Source organism: Electrona antarctica, assembly GCF_951216825.1.
Source record: "Electrona antarctica genome assembly, chromosome: 6".
NCBI classification, from domain to species: Eukaryota; Metazoa; Chordata; class Actinopteri; order Myctophiformes; family Myctophidae; genus Electrona; species Electrona antarctica.
In genome coordinates this window covers 20,113,367-20,136,818 of record NC_136811.1, presented here as the reverse complement: position 1 = coordinate 20,136,818, position 23,452 = coordinate 20,113,367, and the positions used below count along the sequence as shown (strand labels likewise).

The 23,452-nt window shown below is 42.8% G+C and overlaps 1 protein-coding gene across 1 annotated transcript in view; it reads right to left on the bottom strand.

Annotated features, from left to right (window-relative positions):
- Window positions 1-9,461: 9,461 nt before the first annotated feature.
- myo1eb (myosin IEb) overlaps window positions 9,462-23,452 on the bottom strand; it is a 28,583-nt gene continuing 14,592 nt past the window's right edge. Inside the window, exons 13-27 of the mRNA XM_079504241.1 lie at window positions 23,208-23,294; window positions 21,094-21,261; window positions 20,682-20,767; window positions 20,292-20,373; window positions 19,525-19,730; window positions 18,505-18,649; window positions 17,722-17,836; window positions 16,561-16,730; window positions 15,894-16,039; window positions 15,435-15,581; window positions 14,673-14,830; window positions 13,536-13,610; window positions 12,108-12,318; window positions 11,394-11,569; window positions 9,462-10,364 (exon numbers count right to left, since the gene is read on the bottom strand). Coding sequence (XP_079360367.1) covers window positions 10,288-10,364; window positions 11,394-11,569; window positions 12,108-12,318; window positions 13,536-13,610; window positions 14,673-14,830; window positions 15,435-15,581; window positions 15,894-16,039; window positions 16,561-16,730; window positions 17,722-17,836; window positions 18,505-18,649; window positions 19,525-19,730; window positions 20,292-20,373; window positions 20,682-20,767; window positions 21,094-21,261; window positions 23,208-23,294 — 2,049 coding nt within the window. The 3' untranslated portion in view covers window positions 9,462-10,287. The remainder of the gene's footprint in view (window positions 10,365-11,393; window positions 11,570-12,107; window positions 12,319-13,535; window positions 13,611-14,672; window positions 14,831-15,434; window positions 15,582-15,893; window positions 16,040-16,560; window positions 16,731-17,721; window positions 17,837-18,504; window positions 18,650-19,524; window positions 19,731-20,291; window positions 20,374-20,681; window positions 20,768-21,093; window positions 21,262-23,207; window positions 23,295-23,452) is intronic.

The following is a 23,452-nucleotide window of genomic DNA, read 5'->3' as shown; positions in this document are numbered from 1 at the left end:
TTGGTACACAGTCTCTCTAGAGCCATTCAACGAAACGGGTCTTTCAGATTTCTCAGACGCCATCCTGATTGGCTAAGATTGGCTTCCAAAGTTCGCAGGAGTGCTCAGTTTCAAAGAAAATGCTGCAAATCATGAACACATCGTGTGATTTCTGTGAAATTGTGCACGCACATTCCCACTAGGCAGAGGAAGAAATGCCACATGAACATTTTCAACTCAGCCTCATGGTGGCGCTATAACTGGCCGAAAAGTGTTTTTACCTCTAACTGCACGGATCTGTGGATAACTTTGTATGTCAACTCCCTAGAGGCCAAGGAAAAACCTTTGCCTGGAATTTTTCACATCTGCTCTTTATAGCGCCACCAGGAGGCCGACATATGTAAAACACATTTTCTAATATTACTCCTTCAGATTTTATCCAAATTGCACGCAAATCGGTACACATGCTCTCCATAGTCATGTGATCAAGACGGGTTTGTTTGATTTCTCATAATCCACCCTCATTGGCTACGATTGGCTTCTAAACTTTTCAGGAGTAGCCCGCTTTACAATGGTTCATGTATTCATACATTGGGAGGTGAAGGAAGCGGCGAACAGTCAACACCATGCATCCTCACTTCCCACTGGTAGCCTCGGTCTCAGGCGTACTCATCTGCGAAGAGAAAAGCCTGGTTACAACCGAAGGCAGAGACGCTATCGGTGGAAGTGTCTGTCCGGAACATCCGACAAATGTATTTCACCCGGATACCGTATTATTCCGACCAATCACAACACTTGTTTCATTCAAGTAAAGTGATTTGTAAAGCATCAACATAATTTCCTTGAGCTGTACTTCCGCCAAAATCCCACAACTTCCGCCCAAAACAAATGATAGCCTCTACAGCTTCGGTCTTGCCCAGCGTGCACCAATGGTGGCAAGCTCAGTCACACAGTTTTCTGAAAAACCCTATGTTTCTATGTCAGTAGTTCTCAAACATTTTCATGTCAAGGACCCCCAAGATTATATGTAATTGGCCACCGATTCCCATCTGAAAATATGTTGTTCCAGGAACCCCCCCCCCCCCCCCCCCCCAGAAGCAAAGATTTGAGTTAAAAACCTTCTCTCTTTTTGCGCCACATTTTCACGATTTTTAAAAAATAGCAGACCTACAAGCTCGTAGCGCGGCAGGTTATTTTTAAACGTATACATTTCAACAGTTTCTAGATCCATCCCCTATATATATATTTTATTTAAATTATATAATGTCTACCTGCACAGCCTTTGTGATCTACTGATAGATCACAACGCAATGTTTGACAGATCAATCATCAGAGTTTGGACTGTGACGACCAGACGCTGGTGGAGAAAGCGATGACCAAACAACACGCCAAACCTCCGCTGCTCTTTGCAGTTTGACCTTCTGACGCCGCGAGACCTGCTGCCCTTTAAGAAGGTCTGACCAAGTGACCAGATGCACTCCACCGTCCTCCATCTGAAGGTGTGTGTGTTTGTTGGGAGAAGACGAGGATGACGAGGAGACTTGTTGCGTCCACGTTGTTCCTGCTGAGCGCTGTGGTCTGCGTCACAGACACAGCAAACTATCATGAACTATCCGATGAACTCAAGACGTATGTGGACCGGGCCATCAGGACAGGGAACGACCAGGGATTGACCAACGGCCATCTGAACTTCGACTATATGGGTCCAATAAAGGAGGTGATGTTGTTGCATTATGTCCTATAATATTGTATTGAAGTGTCTTGAATTTAAAGGGGTATTTCACTTTTAAAAAAAACCATTGGTCATTTTATTGGGCAGTTCTTCATAAGAACTGCCCGGGGTGTTCACATAAGAACTGCCCGGGGTGTTCACATAAGAACTGCCCGGGGTGTTCACATAAGAACTGCCCGGGGTGTTCACATAAGAACTGCCCGGGTTGTTCACATAAGAACTGCCCGGGGTGTTCACATAAGAACTTCCCGGGGTGTTCACATAAGAACTGCCCGGGGTGTTCACATAAGAACTGCCCGGGGTGTTCACATCAGCCTGAGTAGATGATGAAATGACCAAAAGTTTTTTTAAAGTCAAACCCATTCTTGGGGGGAGGGAACCCCTTTTGGTGTTTTAAACATTATGTTATAATTTAGCTATTGAAAAATAGCAGATCTACAAGCTCATAGCGCGCCACCGAGTGGCGCGCTACGAGCTTGTAGGTCTGCTATTTTTGAAAAATTGTGAAAATATTTATTTCAGAAAACTGGAGGATTTAGAAGATTTTTTCTTTTTAATTTCGAGGTCAGGCCTAAATGGGTTAACCATTCGCTAAGCCCCACCCACTCCACTGTGCTTCTGTCACCCATTGTGATGACACACATTAAAGGTTATAACTGAGCAGGTGAGACGAATAAACATCTAAGTCCATAATGTATTATTTCTGAACTCTCCCCGAAAAGGCCTATTTGTCCCGACCATCATTTATACACCATGGATAATTACTATGGACGTTATTCGTCTCAACTGCTCATGGTCTCTAGACATCATTGTAGCACATATACAGTGTTCATGTCATGTCCATCCTGAGAAGATAAATTGATGCTTTTTGGTTCATTTCTTGTTCTCTTGCAGATCTCGTACAACCAAGTGAGGATAGACGTGCGTCTACGGGAAACGACCTGTGGCAAGGCTAGCGGATCTGCGACACATCGCCCTGAGTGTCCGTTGAAAAGAACAAAGATGGTATGTGTGTGAAATACATTTTTATGAGTCCCACTTCAACGACGTTATAGGAGTCTTTTTTTTGTGCCATTTTTACAAATTGCAGCATTTAACTCCCATTTCATTGAATGTGGTTAACTTATAATGTGGTCATGTAGAAAACAGAAGAAATGATTATTATAACTAAAGCTAGCAAAATAACTAAAACAAACAGTTCAGTAGTACAGTAGTGCGTCCCGTGGATGCAGAGGTCGTTGTTTTATTGCATCCCTTAACTATAAACTGTGTTTTGGGATGCACCCTATTTTAATCTCTGACTATCTGTACCAAGTAGACCGCTGGACCTTGCACATGTAAACAGAGCTAGCTGCTACCTTCAAACAGATCTTAAATCTGAGTTTTTCCTGTATACTATTTAAATAGTCCTGAGAAAAGAAATGCTGCCATTTGTCCCAAAGTGACTGCAAAGAATTTGTTTAAAAAAAACCTTTATACCCTCTTATAACATGTGTATAACGATGCAATGTGACATAGCTCTGTTTACAAAATGCTGTACCTCCTCCAACTGTATATACTTTCCCCATTTTAAACTGTTTTTATTGTATTGTACTTGCTTTGGCAATGTAAACGTTTGTTTTCTCATGCCAATAAAGCTCCTTTGAATTTAATTGAATTGAAATAGTATAAAAGGGTCTATAGGGCACCCGCTGGCCTAGTGGTCCATACCACATATAGGCTCTGGCCTGACAGCGCGTCACTCTGGCCTAGTGGTCCATACCACATATAGGCTCTGGCCTGACAGCGCGTCACTCTGGCCTAGTGGTCCATACCACATATAGGCTCTGGCCTGACGCGCGTCACTCTGGCCTAGTGGTCCATACCACATATAGGCTCTGGCCTGACGCGCGTCACTCTGGCCTAGTGGTCCATACCACATATAGGCTCTGGCCTGACAGCGCATACCACATATAGGCTCTGGCCTGACAGCGCATACCACATATAGGCTCTGGCCTGACAGCGCGTCACGCGTTCCAGACGACTTTTGCTGCATCATGTCTCTCCCTCTGTCTTTCCTGTCCGTCTTCACTGTAACTATCAATAAAGGCACACAAGCCAAAAAAGGGATGGGTTGCTATAGCTGTGTTGCTTACCGTGAGAACGTGCTGTTGTTGTGTCGGTCATGAATGAACCAATCAAATTAACTAGTTATTTTTGCAGTGAAGCAGTTTGATTGTCTGTCTGTCTGTCTGTCTGTCTGTCTGTCTGTCTGCCTGCTCCAGGTACGGTGCATGGTGTGTGGCTGGTGTCCAGAACGCCCTTCCATCGACTGTGTTCGCAGAAGTGACGAGGATGGGGTAAATACCTTTTCACATTACTGTGTGTGTGTGTGTGTGTGTGTGTGTGTGTGTCTGTGGGTATTATTACCAGTAAGACGCCTAAAGGGCGAGGTCGCGTGTACTGGCCATATATGGAGCGTGTCTTGAGTGTACAGGGTTTGATGAGATCAGATCAACATATAATATGGAATGTCAGAACAGGTCAGCTCCATATATGGAGATCTAAGGGTGGCAGCGGGGGCAGTGTCTTGAGTGTACAGGGTTTGATTTTCAGGCGCGGCTGCACAAATAACTTTGGGGCGGGCCCGTCTAGAGTTTAAATGAACAGGTATCAGTCAAAAGGGAGACATCGAAGAGGAAGGATGGATGGGAAGGATCAACATATGGAATGTCAGAACAGGTTCTGTATATGTTAACAGCCAGGTTCCATATACTAATATTGATGACATCAGGGATCTCCATATATGGGCTTAATTGCGACAACAGGTCACATTTACTATGATCCCTGATTTACTCTCATCCCTGATGTCACGAGACCTGGGCACCATACATGGGGGCTTTCCCCTTGTATGGGGATTTTGAGTGACTGACTGACTGACTGACTGGCTGACTGGCTGACTGACTGACTGACTGACTGACGAAATAGTTTATAAAGACATACATTCTGTGGCAGGGGCAGAAGACCAAACTATTCAAGCGTTATAGAAAATTTCAAATTACTTTTCAAGAGAGTCAAGGATTCAAGGAAATTTGGACAGAGGTTGTAGCAAATATTAGTAGGAGGGGCCTATGTAAGCGACTGCGGCAACCACACTTTTCTAGTTATTATTATTATTATTATATTTTAATCATCATCATTATGATAACCTCTATAACACGTTGTCATCTGGTTGTGTTTCAGCGTTTTGCTCTATAACACGTTGTCATCTGGTTGTGTTTCAGCGTTTTGCTCTATAACACGTTGTCATCTGGTTGTGTTTCAGCGTTTTGCTCTATAACACGTTGTCATCTGGTTGTGTTTCAGCGTTTTGCTCTATAACACGTTGTCATCTGGTTGTGTTTCAGCGTTTTGCTCTATAACACGTTGTCATCTGGTTGTGTTTCAGCGTTTTGCTCGGTGGAATGAAATGTGTAAGCCTGCACCTCCTGGACCGCCAACATGTCCAGGTGAGATGGCAGAGCTTTAGCCTTGATGTCTGACTGTACCTCTGTTTACATTTATGACTAGGGTTGTCCCGATCACGTCATTTTCAAATGATCGGAATCGGATCGGGAGCCAAAAAACGTGATCGGGACATCCCTAGTATCAATATTATATCATGTTATTAGACTGGAAATTGTCTGTGATTTGGGATATTGGACTGTTGTGATATATGGCAACCGAGAGAGAACAGCTGTTGAACTACAGTATGACAACAGTGTGTCTCACACTCTGAGTTGGTGAGTTTCTTCATGTTCTTCTTCAGGTACTGATGAAGGCCGACCAGCTTCATGACATCCCCGCTGCCCGCTGCTTCAAACAACGTTTGTATGTCAAATCTCTTGCGATCTCTACAAAACAAACAAACAAAAAAGTAATGTTTGCAGCTTTTGGGTCAACAGGGATTATTTTACAACGTGTGTTTCCCTAAAGGCAACAATATGGTTATGACTTTTTGGCAGCATATCATTGTGCTAATACAAGCAAGTACTTACTGTAGGTACAGTTGTGCCCTCAGTGCTGTTGATAGGTAAACTCTGTCTGTTGGCTCATATAATAGAGCACCGAAGTCTGACGTCACTTTCAGTAGAGGGCACCAACACACAGGTTCATGTATTTTTTTATTTGCATTGAAATCCCCATAGGGCGATTTTAGGTCGCTTCATATAATAACTGTGTTTGAAAAATAAACCGACCACCCCGGCCTTTCTGTCAGGGGAGTGGCTGTGCGTCGTTAATGATGTCCATTCATATTTGATACAGCCAGTTTCTGGAGAAAATGGAATTAATGTCGCCGCAAAAGCCTTGAAACTACATATGAAGGCAATGTCGCTGCTAATATACGTCACGCCCAGCTGTCAACACATTGCGTTCCTGAGATTCCTCGTTGACGTAAGCTCAGCTGGTGGTGACTCGACTCGTACTAACCACGAAACATTAAATATCAATAAAATAAAAATAAACGTAATTTGACTCGTTTCTAACGCTTATTTTGTTACTCTTTGGGTATATTTGTACATTTCCACCTTCAGTCGATGCTTCATATCCATATGAGTGAAACGGCTGGGGTGATTGGTTTATTTTTCAAACACATTTCTTATATGAGGCGATCTAAAATCCCCCTATGGAGATTACAATGCAAATAAAAAGTACACGAAAAAAGTGCCCTCTACTGGCAGTAGAGGGCAGTGACGTCAGGACTTCGGTGCTCTATAAGAGAATAAAATGCCCTTAAAAGAGTGAATTACTTATCACAGAGCTACTACTTTTTTTCTTTTTATCCCACAATTTTGTAACCCATTTTTCACCTCTGTGTCAATTATCTAATGTGATCCTGGGCTCTACACACCCGCACCAACCTGGGGGGGCAGCGGACTGACCTCATGCTTCCTTCTATGCATGAGGAGTCCAAGCTGCTTCTTTTCACCTGACAGGGGGGGATTTCCCTGGTTGGACGTAACGCATGGAAGGAACACGTTATTCCAACCAGTTCCTTTCCCCTCCATCAGGCGCCCCGGCTGGCCAGGGGGAGGCAGTTTAGAGACCAGGATTACTGCATGTTTTTTGTGAGTGTACCTATACCCTAGGGGACATGGGGAGAACATGTGAGGGTACCTACCCTAAGGGACACGGGGAGAACATGCAAACTCCGACCACCCCGGCCACCCCGCCTCGGGTATATGGGCACTGATGACGCGGGGGAGGGTACACGCCCCCAGCATCCCGAGCGGGAATAGAACCCAGGACCTTCTAGCTAATACCTTTAAACACATCTTAAATCTGAGGTTTTTTTTATGCCATTTAAATAGTCTTGAGAATAAAAACGCTGCTATTTGTCCTGACTGCAAGTCCACTTGCCAGAATGTGAACCCACTCAACCCAGGCATGTTGAGTACATCAAAGTTTTATGTTAGAAATGTTGAGTATGGGTCCACAGCATGTAGAAACTGCCGGATGCTAACTTGCATATATTGAGCAATTTGGCATAATAGTCTAGTAGCCAGCCCATAGAGCCCCATTGTGAACCCGGACATGTTGAGTACACCAAGGTTTTATGTTAGAAATGTTTAGTATGGATCCCCAGAATGTAGAAACTGCCGGATGCTAACTTGCATATGCAATTTTCATAATTGGCATAATATGTGACCATACCAATTACAACCTATAGAAGGCAAAATATTCAAAATTTCATCATGCTTTATGTAGCATGTGACATGTTAAACTAGGGGGTTTTCATGATGCTGAATCCATTCCAAGCATTAGTTTTGCAAAAAAACACTCATTGGGCTAAAAACGGCCAATGCCGTCATCACAAATTGATGATGTCAGCACATTTGGGGATGGGCATGGCCGTTTTAAGCCCAATGCGTGTTTTTTTGCAAAACTAATGCTTGGAATGGATTCAGCATCATGAAAACCCCCTAGTTTGAATATGTTGCCTTCTATAGGTTGTTAATGGTATGGTCACATATTATGCCAATTATGAAAATTGCTCAACATATGCAAGTTAGCATCCGGCAGTTTTTACATGCTGGGGACCCATACTAAACATTTCTAACATAAAACGTTGGTGTACTCAACATGTCCGGGTTCACTTTTTGGCTACTAGGCTATATGTAACCATGAACAAAAGCAAAGGCTCGCAACTCACTTTGTAATGCTCCAGGTAAGTTTATTCACAATCACAGCAGCTTTTATCTCATTTATACTTGAGAAAGACCAATACGGGTCAAAACGTCCTCCCTGCTGTGATAACAGTTCAGCACCAAGATTGGAGGATGTGCACTGTTTTATCTTATTCTGATAATATGTGACCATACCATTAACAACCTATAAGCAAAACCAATATCTAAATTTAACTTTAACAATAAATGTTATAATAGTCAAAACTTTCCCATCCAAATAATAACAAGACAGGTGAGCAACTCTTCCACTCATTAATGCTGATCATGAACAGCTGTGGGACAACCTCTGCTGCATCAGCAGGCAGCAGCACTTCTCCTTCCATGGTGGCAGCAATGGGATGCATTAGCAATCTTGTTCTTGGTGCACTGACTCTTTGCACAGTCTTGGTTCTTTGGCTGTTCCCCCTGTGAATTAACTCTCATTCTGTTTACAGGATTGCTCGCTAGCAACATGAGTCCGCCCGCCACCGACCCCATGACTTTGAACGACAACCCCATGCACAACATAACCGACGGCAGCGACATGAGTGGCCGGCCCAATAACACGACTCTCACTGACGGCAGAAGAGGAACGCCTCTCAGAATCGGCAACCGCATGCATATCAATTGGGCAGACTTGGGTAAAACTTTTATCCCAAGACTTTTACCGTAAACGTCTTGGGATAAATTGAAGACTTGGGTAATGGCGGCCTGCGGCAACGAGACCGCTGGCAATATGACTGCTTGCTTTAATTAAAGTTCTTTTTAAACTAATCATTGGGTCCTCATTCTTTCCCTATGTTGACTACACTCAAGTCAATTTACCAAAAGTAAGCTGTAACAATTCTGTATAGTAAACTCATCTTAAAATCAAAGAATTGTACTCAAACATGTTTGTGATCAGAAGAAATGTGGTAAATAAAATTGATAATACTTAAAAAAATGGCAGATGTACAAGCTTGCAGTGCGGCACTGTGAGCTTGTAGATCTGCTATTTTTGAATACTACACTCAAGTCAATTTACCAAAAGTAAGCTGTAACATTTCTGTATAGTAAACTCATCTTAAAATCAAAGAATTGTACTCAAACATGTTTGTGATCAGAAGAAATGTGGTAAATAAAATTGATAATACTTAAAAAAATGGCAGATGTACAAGCTCGCAGTGCGGCGCTGTGAGCTTGTAGATCTGCTATTTTTGAATAGCCAAAATCTAAAATGACACTGCTTTTCTTGGTTTTAATGGTCTAATCTCCACAGACTTGTTAAAGGCCATTTCATTTTAGAAGCTATTCGCAAGATGCGCTTATTGCAAAATTATACACCAGAACTAGGCAAAAGGAAATTACCGTCTGTGTGGACTTCTGGGTAATGCAGTTTCATCTGTCTCCCCATAATGGGTTAAACATTTCGATTGTTTAGATCCAATACCTTGATGCCAAATTATAGTATAATCAAATTCAAAGTGTCAACACAAGTTTGTCAGTACATTTAAAAAATCCAGATAAATGTATAAAATTGGTTACGTTGTACAATGACTTTGGTATTGTAAACTAAACGGCACAACCAATATTTCATAGGATTTATTTCATATTTTACATGCGATCAAATACAGATTGTAGAAACATCACTGTCCACCACGGTAAAGAGAACAGAATAAATCAGCGTTTTGAAAGATTCCTATCACTTGGTGGTTCTCAACATTAAACACATTTTCAATATGTTCTTTAAAAATAGACCATTTCTATAAAGTTTTTCAAAATAACAAACATGATGAAATATCTGAGGAAATAATGTATATGCCTCTTAAAGCACAAGAAGTTGGTGTTTATATAATATAGAAAGCATTTCCTTTTCTATTATCTGGGAAATAGTAGTTGTATACCAACCTGACATTATACTTTTAGCAACATCGCTTTCATTTACATTTTAACACTGCTCCAAAAACAAAATGCTCACAATGTACAGTATCACATTGCGACGTGTTGTGAGCTTGTAGATCAGCTAGTTAAACATTATTGAACTGTCCTCCCTGAGTGATCAATACTGTTTGAATTGATCGGATCACTGAGATCTGTGAGAAGTGATGATGCTGATTAGCTGTGGTTTCAAACAAAACGTGGTTCGACGGGACAAAGCTACTATCCATATCCATGTTTTATGTTTCTCGGATCGGCGATCTACAAGCTCACAGCGACTCACGCTGAGGTTGTAGATCTGCTATTTTTGGCTAATGGTCCCCTCAGAAAAGGAATTCTACGGTACAAGATTTGGTGGCCCCCCTGTAGACACTGAGGAATTCCTATGGGTCCCAGGACCCCTGTTGAAGACCCCTGGAATAGAGAGAAGAGAAGAGGAACAGAGAGTAGGACAGAGGAGATGCATGGAGTTGTTTACATCTTCTCTACGTAGTTTCCAGGGAACATTCCTTCTCTTCCCCTGAGACGACCGTACCACCACCCTGACGGATCTGTGGAGACACAATTACCAATTATATTCATGTAACAATCGCGTTCTACTTCTTCCACGTTCCAACTTACTTTCTGACACCATGTAATGTATTGAAGAGCCTGGACAATGATTTTATATTTACGTGACTTTACTGATCATTAGCAGGTAGTAGGTACAGATAACTTCATACAGACCGGTACAAATGCACATCATAGTATCTAGTGAGCTTTACGACACTGCCGTTAAATGTAGGCTGCTACGGGTGCCTGTTACAGTTCCAAATTTGTCTGCTCATTATCCCTTCTTTAACACCACGAACGGCCTGGGGTATTTAGGACCATTAAATCAGAGTGCCCAGTGATTTACAGCAATGGAGCACATTTAGCGACGCACCAGGCGCTATCCCGGATGTAGCTGAAGTAGCTTGATGTAGCCAAAACACTCCCGAAGCGAACAGCGGGAGGTATGATTAATTCTAACGCGACTAGTGACGGGACCGCGATGGCCCGTCTAAAACATAAACTTTGCTTAGAATTGGACGGAATGATTTAGATAAAGAGTTATTCACGTTTTAAGATTTTCGGTCTCATCCCCTAAAATGGGGGGGAACATTTTCGATGACGTCCCAAATGAAATGTTGCACAACAGACGCTCCCAGCCTGTGGAGCGATGCGATCGGTTTTGATATCAATACATCTCCGTCCTTTTATTAATCTCCGTCCTGAGCGCTGGGCGTTACCATTTGATAGGACGGTGTTAACTGCAGAACATTGTCATCCTGACCTCAAAATTATAATTTGAAGTTTATTTAGGTAGGAGATCCTATTGAGACAGAAACCTGCCTTGCAGGTACAAATCACAACTACAATCATATAAATAAAGTGTCTGGAGTCTCTGGACAGATAGTGATAGTGGCGTGCAGCCTTTGAAAATAAATCTTGACTAGGGGGTCAAGATGGTCCGTATAAGGGGCCAATGACCCATTTTGACCCCCCGTGGCGCCGGGCAAGATATAGCCCTTGGTGTTTACACTTTTTCAACCACTGACCTTCGGTGAGGATGTCGATGACGTCATCTACGTTGAAGCTGAGTTCGTCGGTGTCCTGCGCGTCGTAAGCGTACAGCGCTCTGCACTGTGGACCCCGGGGTTTGGGTCTCGGCGCTGGTTTGGGTCGACCTGCTCCTGGAAGCGGCTTCACCTCCTTAGAAAGTCTACGGTGGAGACTACACACAAAGGCAAAAATACACATAAAATATAAACATATACATATAAAGGTTGCACACTGGTGCGTTATTTTGCTGCGTTTTGCAGATCCGAAAGTAGTAGGCTATCACTAGCTGTCACCTTGTCACCAACACCCCACTAGACCTCACTAGACCGCTGCGGAAAACTGATAAAATCGACCCTGGTCCGAAAAAACTTTATATGGACGAAATATTTGGTGGCAGTGTGCAAACATGATTTACATAAAGTGAGGTTGATTCTTTTTCTTACGTCCTCCGAAGTATGGGCCTTTGGAAAAAAACTCTTTGGAAAGTAACCACTTTCATTAGCATCCTGTCATAGGTGAAGATTAGCCTGGTAAACCACCTCGGTCACGGAAAATGTAATTAATTTGCGATTTCCGCAACCAGGGTCAAACCGGGCTAGGTAAAAAAATATATATATATATATATATATATATATATTCTTTTTTAGAGATTTGTAAAATCGTAACATTTAAAATGAATTTGAAAACACAGGCTTCAAGCAGGTCCTCACCCTGCCACGCCCTGGTCAGGTACGTCCATGAAGGAGTTGTCCTGGTCGTGTGCGTTCCTCTGGTTCTGGCGGGAGTGTGCGGCCGCGAGGCGCGGCAGAGTGGGCTGCTCCATACTGGACTGCTGACGCAGGAGAGAACCTCTCTGATGAGCTCTACCTGCACCTCCTCTACCACCTCCTCTACCACCTCCTCCTGCTGCTCTGGGAGAGTCTGGGAAGGGAGAGGAGAGGAGAGGAGGGGTGAGGAGAGGAGAGGGTTTTGGGGCTTTTTATGCCTTCATTAAATTAATATCAAATATTGATAGGACAGTAGACTGACAGGAAGTGGGGAGAGAGAGATGGGGAGTGACACGCAGCAAAGGTCGCCAGGATCACGATTCAAATCCCTGTGTGACACGCTGGCTGGATTTGGGCTGAGAGGAGAGGTTTTAATGGCAGTGTGACATATAGGAATTGGTTCTGGTCAAGGTGCAAGAATATTAAATATAGTCATAATTTATAATTATTGATGCAAATCAAGTGACAACCAGGAAGTATAAATATATATATAAAAAAAAGCGTTGGTGCCATTCAGCCTAGAAAAAAATGGGAGAGGGGATTATCGAGGAGCTTCAAAACATCAGATCCATGGGTACCAGGTGGAGAACTGGAGATGACCATGAACCTCTACTGGCAGCTGCGGGTTTAGGTAAAGAGCCAGCAGGTGTTCCAGTCAGTGAGTCAAAAGGAGGGTCAGTAGGTCTATAAAGCTTTGATCTTGTGCGATATCATAAACCCCCTAACCCCCCATCTGGGAATGGTCTGCTTTCTGTGCCAAAAACCAAAAATAAACATAGGGAAGCAGCATTTAGTTTTTATGCACCACATACAGTATGTAGAACAAACTCCCAGAACACTGCTGGCCTGTTTGAGTTGTTTCTTTTTCTTCTACACTGTTACTTTTACTTATTTTGTTTTATTGCATCCTAATGTCATTTTATAATTGTGTTTTCTTCGCCTGATGTTTTGTGTAAAGCACATTAAATTGCCTTGAATTTTTGTTGCAATGTGCTATACAAATACAAAGGCCTTTCCTTGCCTAGGTGAATCCATACGAGAGTCAGTAGACAAGACAATAGATTCATCAGTAGACTAGATGAGTCAATAGAAGAGTCAATAAATGAGTCTGTGGTTGGGTGAATAGATGAGTCAATAGAAGAGTCAGTAAATTAGTCTGTGGTTGGGTGAATAGATGAGTCAATAGAAGAGTCAGTAGATGAGTCTGTGGTTGGGTGAATAGATGAGTCAATAGAAGAGTCAGTAAATTAGTCTGTGGTTGGGTGAATAGAAGAGTCAGTAAATTAGTCTGTGGTTGGGTGAATAGATGAGTCAATAGAAGAGTCAGTAAATGAGTCTGTGGTTGGGTGAATAGATGAGTGAGTTGCTCACCTCTGGACTGATAGCCGGTAGATGGAGCCTGGCTGCCCATGTAGCGACTCTTACGCTTGTCTCTGCGGGTTGGTCCTATTGGGCAGAGAGGCCGTCAGTCACATTGCAAACAGGAAGAAAGCAAGGAGGAAAACAGAAAGAAAACAGGAGGTAACCCCGAGCTCTCTGTCAGCAAAGACTCTTATAAATAAGGAGAGGATAAAGTAGTGTTACTTTATCATTCTAATCAATGATGGAAAAGGATCCATTGGAGTTAGGAGATTTAGTCAGCTTTTCACTGGTTCAATTTGTAAAACCCACACACAGATGTAAAGGGTGTTCAATACAACCCACACAGATGTAAAGGGTGTTCAATACAACCCACACACAGATGTAAAGGGTGTTCAATACAACCCACACACAGATGTAAAGGGTGTTCAATACAACCCACACAGATGTAAAGGGTGTTCAATACAACCCACACAGATGTAAAGGGTGTTCAATACAACCCACACACAGATGTAAAGGGTGTTCAATACAACCCACACAGATGTAAAGGGTGTTCAATACAACCCACACACAGATGTAAAGGGTGTTCAATACAACCCACACAGATGTAAAGGGTGTTCAATACAACCCACACAGATGTAAAGGGTGTTCAATACAACCCACACACAGATGTAAAGGGTGTTCAATACAACCCACACAGATGTAAAGGGTGTTCAATACAACCCACACAGATGTAAAGGGTGTTCAATACAACCCACACAGATGTAAAGGGTGTTCAATACAACCCACACACAGATGTAAAGGGTGTTCAATACAACCCACACAGATGTAAAGGGTGTTCAATACAACCCACACAGATGTAAAGGGTGTTCAATACAACCCACACAGATGTAAAGGGTGTTCAATACAACCCACACACAGATGTAAAGAGTGTTCAATACCACACATTTAGAAAAATGGAGATAGTTGGATTCTGCCCGACAGCAACAATATTGGGTTTAAGTAGTGATCTTTTGTAAATCTTTGAAAAAAAGAAAGTAAAGAAATGTTGCCCATTCACCAAAATGTTTGTATACACGACACTGTTGCTTTACTGAACAGTCGTTTTCTGGTCCCCAGCTATTAGTTCTGACCCTGATGCTGACTTACGGGAGTTCTTGGGCAGACCCGGTCCAACGCTGACCAGCAGAACTTTACCACTGGGCTTCAGAACCGCCTCGTCTCCCTGACCAGCCTGGAACTGGATCTGTCTGGAGCCAGCCGACCCGAATGGACCCCAACCACCTTTCTTCACTTTAAACTCCAGCCTGTAGAATGGGGAGCCAGACAGACAGTTGCCTCCCACAATTTGCAAATGCTTCCGTCATACAGTCTGGAGCAACAGAAGCTCTGAAAATGATCAAGAGATAAAGCGGATGTAATCTCGCAAGAACAGATTCTGAGCTGCGCTACCGAGGGTGGGCCCTACAACATCCTGTTATAGACATTCTATTGAGGCCTGCCCCCAGAGGCAAATTCAAAGGAAACAGACAACAGAGGGCGCCGTTTTTCCAGTTCTTTGCCGATGGGTTCCCAGATTGAAGCGGATGTGACCCCCACTTCCGTTTCATCTTTACAGTCACGTAAATGTATCCGAATATAAATCCAACCGGGGAAACTCCCCCGTGTCAGGTGAAAAGAAGCGTGTATTCATGTATTGAAGGAAGCATGAGGCCAGTCCGCTACTCCCCCCAGGTTGGCAGAGGGGGTGTAGCGCCTAGGATTACATTAGACAATTGACACTTGGTGAAAAGAAAAGGTTACAAAAATCGTGGGATAATTTATTTAATGCTTCTCGAAAAAATAAGATGCTTCTCGTTTGGTACAAAAAAAAAGGTTAAGAACCAATGGTGTGGTTACAGTACTACTTACATGCTGTTGAATTTGAGCGATAGCTTCCTTTGTGTCTTCTCCTCGTAGCGTTTGTACAACAGACTCAGGAACTCTGTTTTAAACATGGACTGTAGAACACTGTCGTACTGCATCTCATGAATGATGAACATATCATCCTGCAGAGGACTGGAGGAGATGGGAGTGGACAGGAGGAGAGTGGACGGAGAGGAGAGTGGACGGAGAGGAGAGGAGAGGACAGGAGAGGATAGGGCGGGAGAGGAGAGGGCAGGAGAGGACAGGACAGGACAGGAGAGATTCAAGATTCAAGATTCAAGATTCAAGATTCAAGAAATGCACGCAGCACACCCAAAACTATGACGAAAACTAAGACTGCAGACAAAAATAAACTAAGACAAAAATATGACAAAAACGAAATATTTTTTTTATCCAGAAGACTGACTGAAAACCAAAACAGACAGACAGACAGACTTGTTGTACCTTAGAGAGACAGACTGGATCTGGTCCAAGTCCATCTTCCTCTTCAGAACCTCCCTGATCTGACCTTTCTCCGGGCCCTGTTTCACCTTCTCTCGACCAATCAGATACACAAACTTAGACGTCAGGATGAGGTCACGCTTCACCGTCTGGGGGGAGGGGAGAGAGAGAGAGAGATACAGACAGAGAGAGAGAGAGATACAGAGAGTGTCAGGTGGTATTGGGAGTCTCAGGACAGGCCTCAGATCAGCTGACAAACAGTGGTGGAAAGTAGTTACTTACTTACTTTGTAGATTTTTATTATTATTACAAAACGCATTAATCAATTCAGCCCTATATACATTTCAGCCATTTGAAAATAGCAGATCTACAAGCACACAATGCGTGTGAGCTTTATACATTTGAAAACAACAAGTTCTGAGCTATTTTCTTTCTTTTTTTTTTAAATCAAGGAATTTCTTAGATAATCTTACATTTTATGATATTCTGTTGAATGAATATCTGATATTTATTTGTATTTGTATTTGTAATTATTTATTAACTTTTTTAGAAAATCTAAATGAAAAAAGTGTTATTTACTCGTCGTGACCCATAAAAATGGGTCCGTGACGCAAACATGGGTCCCTTCCCAGGGTTTGGGATACACTGCCCTAAAAGGCTGAGGTCTTACCCTGAACCTGCGATCGTATTTGACGACAACGTCGGCGAAGTCAATCCTCTCTCTGCGACCGACAAACTGTCTGATCTCGGGGTGGCTGTCGGTTCCGATGTAATCCCCTACAAAGTTCCTGTTCAGGCTGTTTCTGCGACGTTCTTTCTTGTTCAAGAGGATGTCGGAGGCTGAAGGACAAAAGGACATCGACAACATGGATGAATCGTGATATATCGTATATCATCACATCTCTATCCTTATTAAAGCTGCACCTCTTCTACCCCGGATTTGAACCCGGGAATCTTTACCATTGAGCTAATAGAGACTGCTTCCTTGCTCAAGTGATCCAATGAAACTTGGCCTTCAGTTTAAAATGATGTCAGATACTGTGTCTAGGTGAGACATGACCTTTGACACGATCTAAATGTCTCAATAGAAGAGTAGGGAGACTAAATACAACCACCCCGATTGTATAATTATGTTATACTAGCCCTTACCCGTTGTGAGATATTGCCCCCCCCCCCCTTGTGGCCGTGGGGGGGTACTGCGCCCTGGGTGCGTTTTTAATTCACTAATAAATTAATTATTAATCTATAATTTGTTAAATTGAAAAAAGGGCTTCGTTAAGACCTCCATATTATTATGGTCAATGCCTGTGTGAAAAGTGGGAGTGATTGGTGCAGGCAGTGAGGAGCTACAGCGGTGTTTCTGACACACAGACAGACAGACAGACAGACACACATTCAGACATTGACTGAATTATAGTATGATGATGATGATGATGATGATAGTATGGTGATGTGATGTGATGTGATGTGATGTGATGTGATGTGATGTGATGTGATGTGATGTGATGTGATGTGATGTGATGTGATGTGATGTGATGTGATGTGATGTGATGTGATGTGATGATATTGTATTAACATACTCCACCATAGCAAAAACAAAAGAGTTACATAGTGCCACTTTAATGTCCGTAATGGAGGTTGGTTCTATCTCAACAATAAAATTGTGGAGGTGTTCAGGTGGCACAGGGGTAAAGTTCCTGTCCAGACTTTGGGTACAAATCTGTGGCTAGAAGTGACAGGGGCCATACAAATACAGGGGGAATTGAAATTGAGTAGGAGAAATGGAAAAACAAGCAGTGAATGGAAAAAGATCAAAACTAGGCTGCTTTACCTTCTTCTCTCATCTTGACGTACTTGCGGACGGCGATATGTTTCCTCCACGCCTGCTGGATCACTCTGGCATACCCGTTGTACTTCCTGTCGCGCATCTCCTCCAGCAAGAACAACTACAACGCAACGCAATGTACCACAATACAACATAATGAACTGCAAGTAGGAAATAGACCAATTATTTGTTCACAAACATTGAGAGTGCGCAAACGTGGTGTATGAGTCCCTAGCGAGATGCCATGTTGCATGGCGAGAATAGCAGACCTAGAAGCTCACGATGTGTGCGGTCATCAAAACTGCCTTCTTCCACCTCAAGAACATCCCCCCCCCCCCCCCCCCCCCCATGTTTTCTTTGGGGGGGGGGGGGGGGGGGGGGTATTTTTTAGGTTAACAGGAAATAGGGAGAGCGATGGGGGGGAAGACATGCAGCGACTCGAACCCACAACACACCGACAAGCAACTCACAACACGTCGCATCATAAAATGATTTGTCTTTTAGTTCTACTGGATCGCTTCTCCATTCGGTATATGTTTTATTTGTTGACGAAATTGTCAATATATTTAGTCTCAGTTTTAGTCCTCATAGCTTGGTTTATATTTAGTTTAAAGGTACTTGACGAATGTTTTTCATCATAGTTTTGGTCGACGAAATCAGCACTGTATAGAACACAAACGCTGTAGTACTGTATGTAATCAGCACTGTATAGAACACGCTGTAGTACTGTATGTAATCAGCACTGTATAGAACACGCTGTAGTACTGTATGCGTGTGTGGTGAACATACCGACTCTGGAGCTTTGATGAAGATCTTGCTGCGTCCCATTTGGTACTGGTCTGAGTCCATGTTCACAGAGTGGAGGATGTGAACCACCCCCTGGCGCTCCTCGCCCTGCCAGCGAGGCCACGTCTCCCTGGTCAGGATGGCATACCTACACACACAATATTGCATGTTAGCCTGATCTGAGAACAGATTCTACAAATGTCTTGTAGATCCTAATAGTTTTCTAAAAAAAACCTATGTTGCTATATATCAGTGCTTCTCAAAACCTAATTTCATGTCAAGGACCCCCAAATGTATCTGTAATTGTCTGCAGACTTCCCTTCTCAAATGATGTTTTGAGAAGGGCTGACTCCCGGAAGCAACGATTTGAGTTAAAAATGTTCGATCTGGAAATATATCTATTTAAAGATTTGCAAAACATCTTCACAATTTCCCCAAATGATGCGCTGAGGTTGTAGATCCGCTATTTTTTTAAAGTCGTGACACACACTCCGATTGCCCGGGGTTATTTAATCCATTAAATCATAGCGCCTAGCGATTTATATCCCGTATGTGGATGTAGCAGCTAAATGTAGCCAAAACACTCTAGAGCCGATCGACAACAACGGGAGGTATGATGAAAACTAACGTGACTAGCGACGGGACCACGTGGGCCGTCTAACACATGATCTTTTCTTAGAATTGGACGGGATGATTTAGATCAAGAGTTATTAACGTTTTAAGATTTTTGGTCTCGTCGGCTAAACAGGGGGGGAACATTTTCGATGACGTCCCACTGTTACGCAACATCAAGTATTGCGCAACAGGCGCTCCTAGGCTGTGGAGCGATGCGATCGGCTTTGATCTCAATAATCTTCGTCTTTTGGATAAAACTTTGTCCTGGGTGTTGGGTGTTACTAATTGAAAGGACGGTGAACTTCGTCCTTGGGCGATCGGGGTGTTAACATCTATAGCTAAAATCTAAAATAACACGGATGCTTTCCCGGGTTTTACACAGGTGAAGAGTGTAAACGTTGTCGTGACCTTTGCAGGAACTTGCTGAAGACCCTCCTGAAGGCGTAGCCCGCCCTGCGGACCCGGATGTTCTCCCTCAGGCCCAGGTACTCCACCTGGTGCTTGGCCCTGGAGTCCTCCCAGTCGCGAGCGCGCTTGGTCTCGTTGGGCTTGATGCAGCGGATGTAGTGGGGGGTGCAGAGCATCAGGGTCTGCACCAGGGTGTTGGCTTGTTTCTGCGCAAACGAACACACCCGCACGGATTTAATGCACAAATAAAATCTCAAGACATGCTGGCTTCTATGGAATCCAAATGACTGAAATCAGTTGTGGTCAGTAGTTGTAATCCATGCATATGCACGCACATGCATGCACAATACGCTTACTATCCACTTTCAACCTTGCAAGCTTGTCCGCAGCTAGTATAACTATGATCCCAGTGGCCTCATTGGCAGAACTACCATACCACGTGTCGAACATACAGTACGTCTCTCCATGATACCATGTAAATTATAGCATAACCATCACCACTTGGAATATTGTCTCGACTCCTATCATTACAATTACTGCCAGGAGGTCACCTCGCCGTTAACATGTATCAAACAATCAAGGCAGTGCTGAATTCAAGTTTACTGGATTGCATATTTCTGGACTAAAATGTTTTCAGAAAGCTATTTTAGTGGCGGTACTGTTCATCTTTAAAATTAGGTCATTCATAACATTTCCGCATTGTAAGCGAAAAATTGGTTTGGCATGCAACTCTGACAGCGTTAGTGCCTTGCTCAGTGAATCCTGACCTTGATCTTACTGCTGACGGTGGAGGGTCTGCCTCTCTTCTCAGCATCCAGGTTCTCAGGAAACAGGTCTCTGATGAACGCACTGGCAAAAGAAGACACTAGTTATGAATATACTAATTGTCTAATTCAAATCGTATCGTGACGCGAGTTGAGTGAATCGTTACATGCCTAGTATGAACATCTAACTAATTAGTTAGATGTAATAATGTAATAATCATTTTCAAAAACACAGAAAATTGCGCATCTATAAGCCCACATCAAATGAGTATGTAATCAGTCTAATCAATTTAGTTAATTATACAAATAATCCGTTATTTTTTTGCATCAATTCGTTAATAATAATCACTAAGCAGTCCATTCCATGACTCTAGATTCCAGTTCAGTACTTACAACTCACTGCTCTGCATCAGCTCGATGATGTCATTGAAGAGCACATCTCTGTTTCGCTCACAGAAGCCGGCGACATCATACGACACCTGACGAGACACGGTTCAATAATGTTCTTGAAAGCAAGCACACAATCCCACATTGCAACTACACTTCCGAAATAAGCCCAAACTAAAGCAACTATGAATATTTACAGGCGACTTTACAAATTATACAGAACAAAACGAAACAAGCCCAAAGTCGCTTATAATAAGCAGACCTGGCAACCGGTTCCGGAAATGGTTCCAAATGTGATGGTTCCTCAATGTTGGATCCGGTTCCTACGGTTCCGGATCGGATCCCAACCCTGTGTGTGTGTGTGTGTGTGTGTGTGTGTGTGTGTGTGTGTGTGTGTGTGTGTATGTACTATGCATACCTTCCCAGCATAGTGGTGGATGATGAAGCCTTTGTTCCAGCTGTTGAAGTGTTCATGGGAGCTGATCTGACTCTGCAGCTTCTGTATCAGAGTCTGATCTGCACCGTCCCCTTTAGCGTGCATGGTTGCACACACATCATCTAGTACACTCATCACACCTATGGGGTTCTGACACACACACACACACACACACACACACACACACACACACACACACACACACACACACACACACACACACACACACACACACACACACACACACACACACACACACACACACACACACACACACACACACACACACACACACACACACACACACACACAAATGTGGGTCATGACCAGAAGAACACACACAAATGTGGGTCATGACCAGAAGAACATTAATAATACAAGCATCTGAAACGGGTTTTCTCAGGAGAGTGGCATCCCAAGGGAGGTTTTCCAGGTATCTCCAGCTGGGAGAAGGACCAAGGGGCAGACCAAGGACCAGATGGGGGATTATATCTCCACGCTGGACTTAAAAAGGCTTGGGATCCCTCAGTTAGACGCAGGTAATGTAGTCAGATGATATTAATACAATCTGGGAATAAGTTTCTTACCAAGAATTTTCTTCACCAACGTGTTTGTAAAGGTGTCTACTAACATATCCCACATTGGTTTCTATTCAACCACCCTAGGGGAATTTTTGACAGCTGCTGAAAGATGGGGTACCATTACAACCATTATAAGGCAAAAAATTCTAAATTTAATTATGCTTTAAGTAGCATGTGACGTGTCAAGCTAGGGTGTTGTCATGATTCTGAATCCATTCCAAGCATTAGTTTTGCACAAAAAGACACGTCACATGCTACTTAAAGCATAATGAAATTTAGAACATTTTGCCTTATAATGGTTGTATGGTACCCCAACTTTCAGCAGCTGTAGGTTTGGCCATAGACCCCCTAGTTTGGCCATAGCCACTTGCCCAAATATGCCCAATTGTGTTGACCCCATCACATTTGTGATGACGGCTATGGCCTCTTTTAGCTCAAGGACTGTTTTTCGTGCAAAACTAATGCTTGGAATGGATTCAGAATCCCCCTAGTTTGACACGTCACGTGCTACTTAAAACATAATGAAATTTAGAACATTTTGCCTTATAATGGTTGTATTATACCCAAACTTTCAGCAGCTGTCAAAAAATCCCCTAGGATGGTTGAATAGAAATGTGGGATATGTTACAAACACATTGGTGAAGAAAAGTCTTGGTAAGAAATGTATTCCCAGATTTGACATTATACTGATAATATTCCCTGACTAATGTGGCTGGGAAAGGGAAGTCTGAGATTGTTAAAATAACACTGAATCTAATCCAGTGGTGTTCAACCCGTTTCATATCAAGGCCAGTATTTATTCAACTTTTGGTCCACAGAACACCATTTAATGAGATTTAGCCTCTCAGACCCAAATCTTTGAATATTTTGTTGTTGTCGTTGGATAAGATTTTGTACACAATTCCATGGTCTATTGATGTGGTGCCATAGGACATACTGTAGGAGACATGACAGGCAAAGTGGCAAACGTTGATCAAAATAACAATCCTTCTACATTGTCTAATTGTATAGACTTCGTGTAAATTAAGTAATGCAGATGTTTAACAATAATTTAACTCTCGAGTGTAAAATTAAGCCAAATGGACACATATGGATGCATTTGGTTTCATTTTACACTCTCAAGAGTTGAAGATCTAATAAGGGTCCACTTGGTTACCAACTCTCCGTCATTTAGCTGGGGACCACCCGAAACCACCTCAAAGACCAATGGTGGTCCCCGGACCACTGGTTGAGAACCACTGATCTAATCCATTAACTTTGGTTTGTAACTAATTAGTGACACCCGGTGACCAAAATATGTTACTGCAGCTATGTTGACCGAAATTAATGAATTAATGAGCATAATAATTAATTATGGGGGTCCTTGACATGAAAACATTTGAGCACCACTGACATACGTAGCAACATGTTTTTCAAAAAAAGGGGGAAAAAAAATCTGTTTGTACATACATGTTTTGTATTTGTTGTTGATATCAATCAAACCAATCAGAAGCCAAACCAATCAGAAGCACTCACCAATTTGGACTCGATGAGGTCACACACCACCTTGTTGTTGAAATAGTCGATGGTCTTCCATTTGATTCCTTCACTTACATACTCTTCCTGCGCACGTACACGTACACACGCACACACGCACACACACACGCACACACACACACACACACAAGTATAAGTATAGTACTCACATAATATGAATGAAACCATGTTAATACCAGACTGATAACTGGAACGAAAAAACAAGATCATATCACCCCTGCATT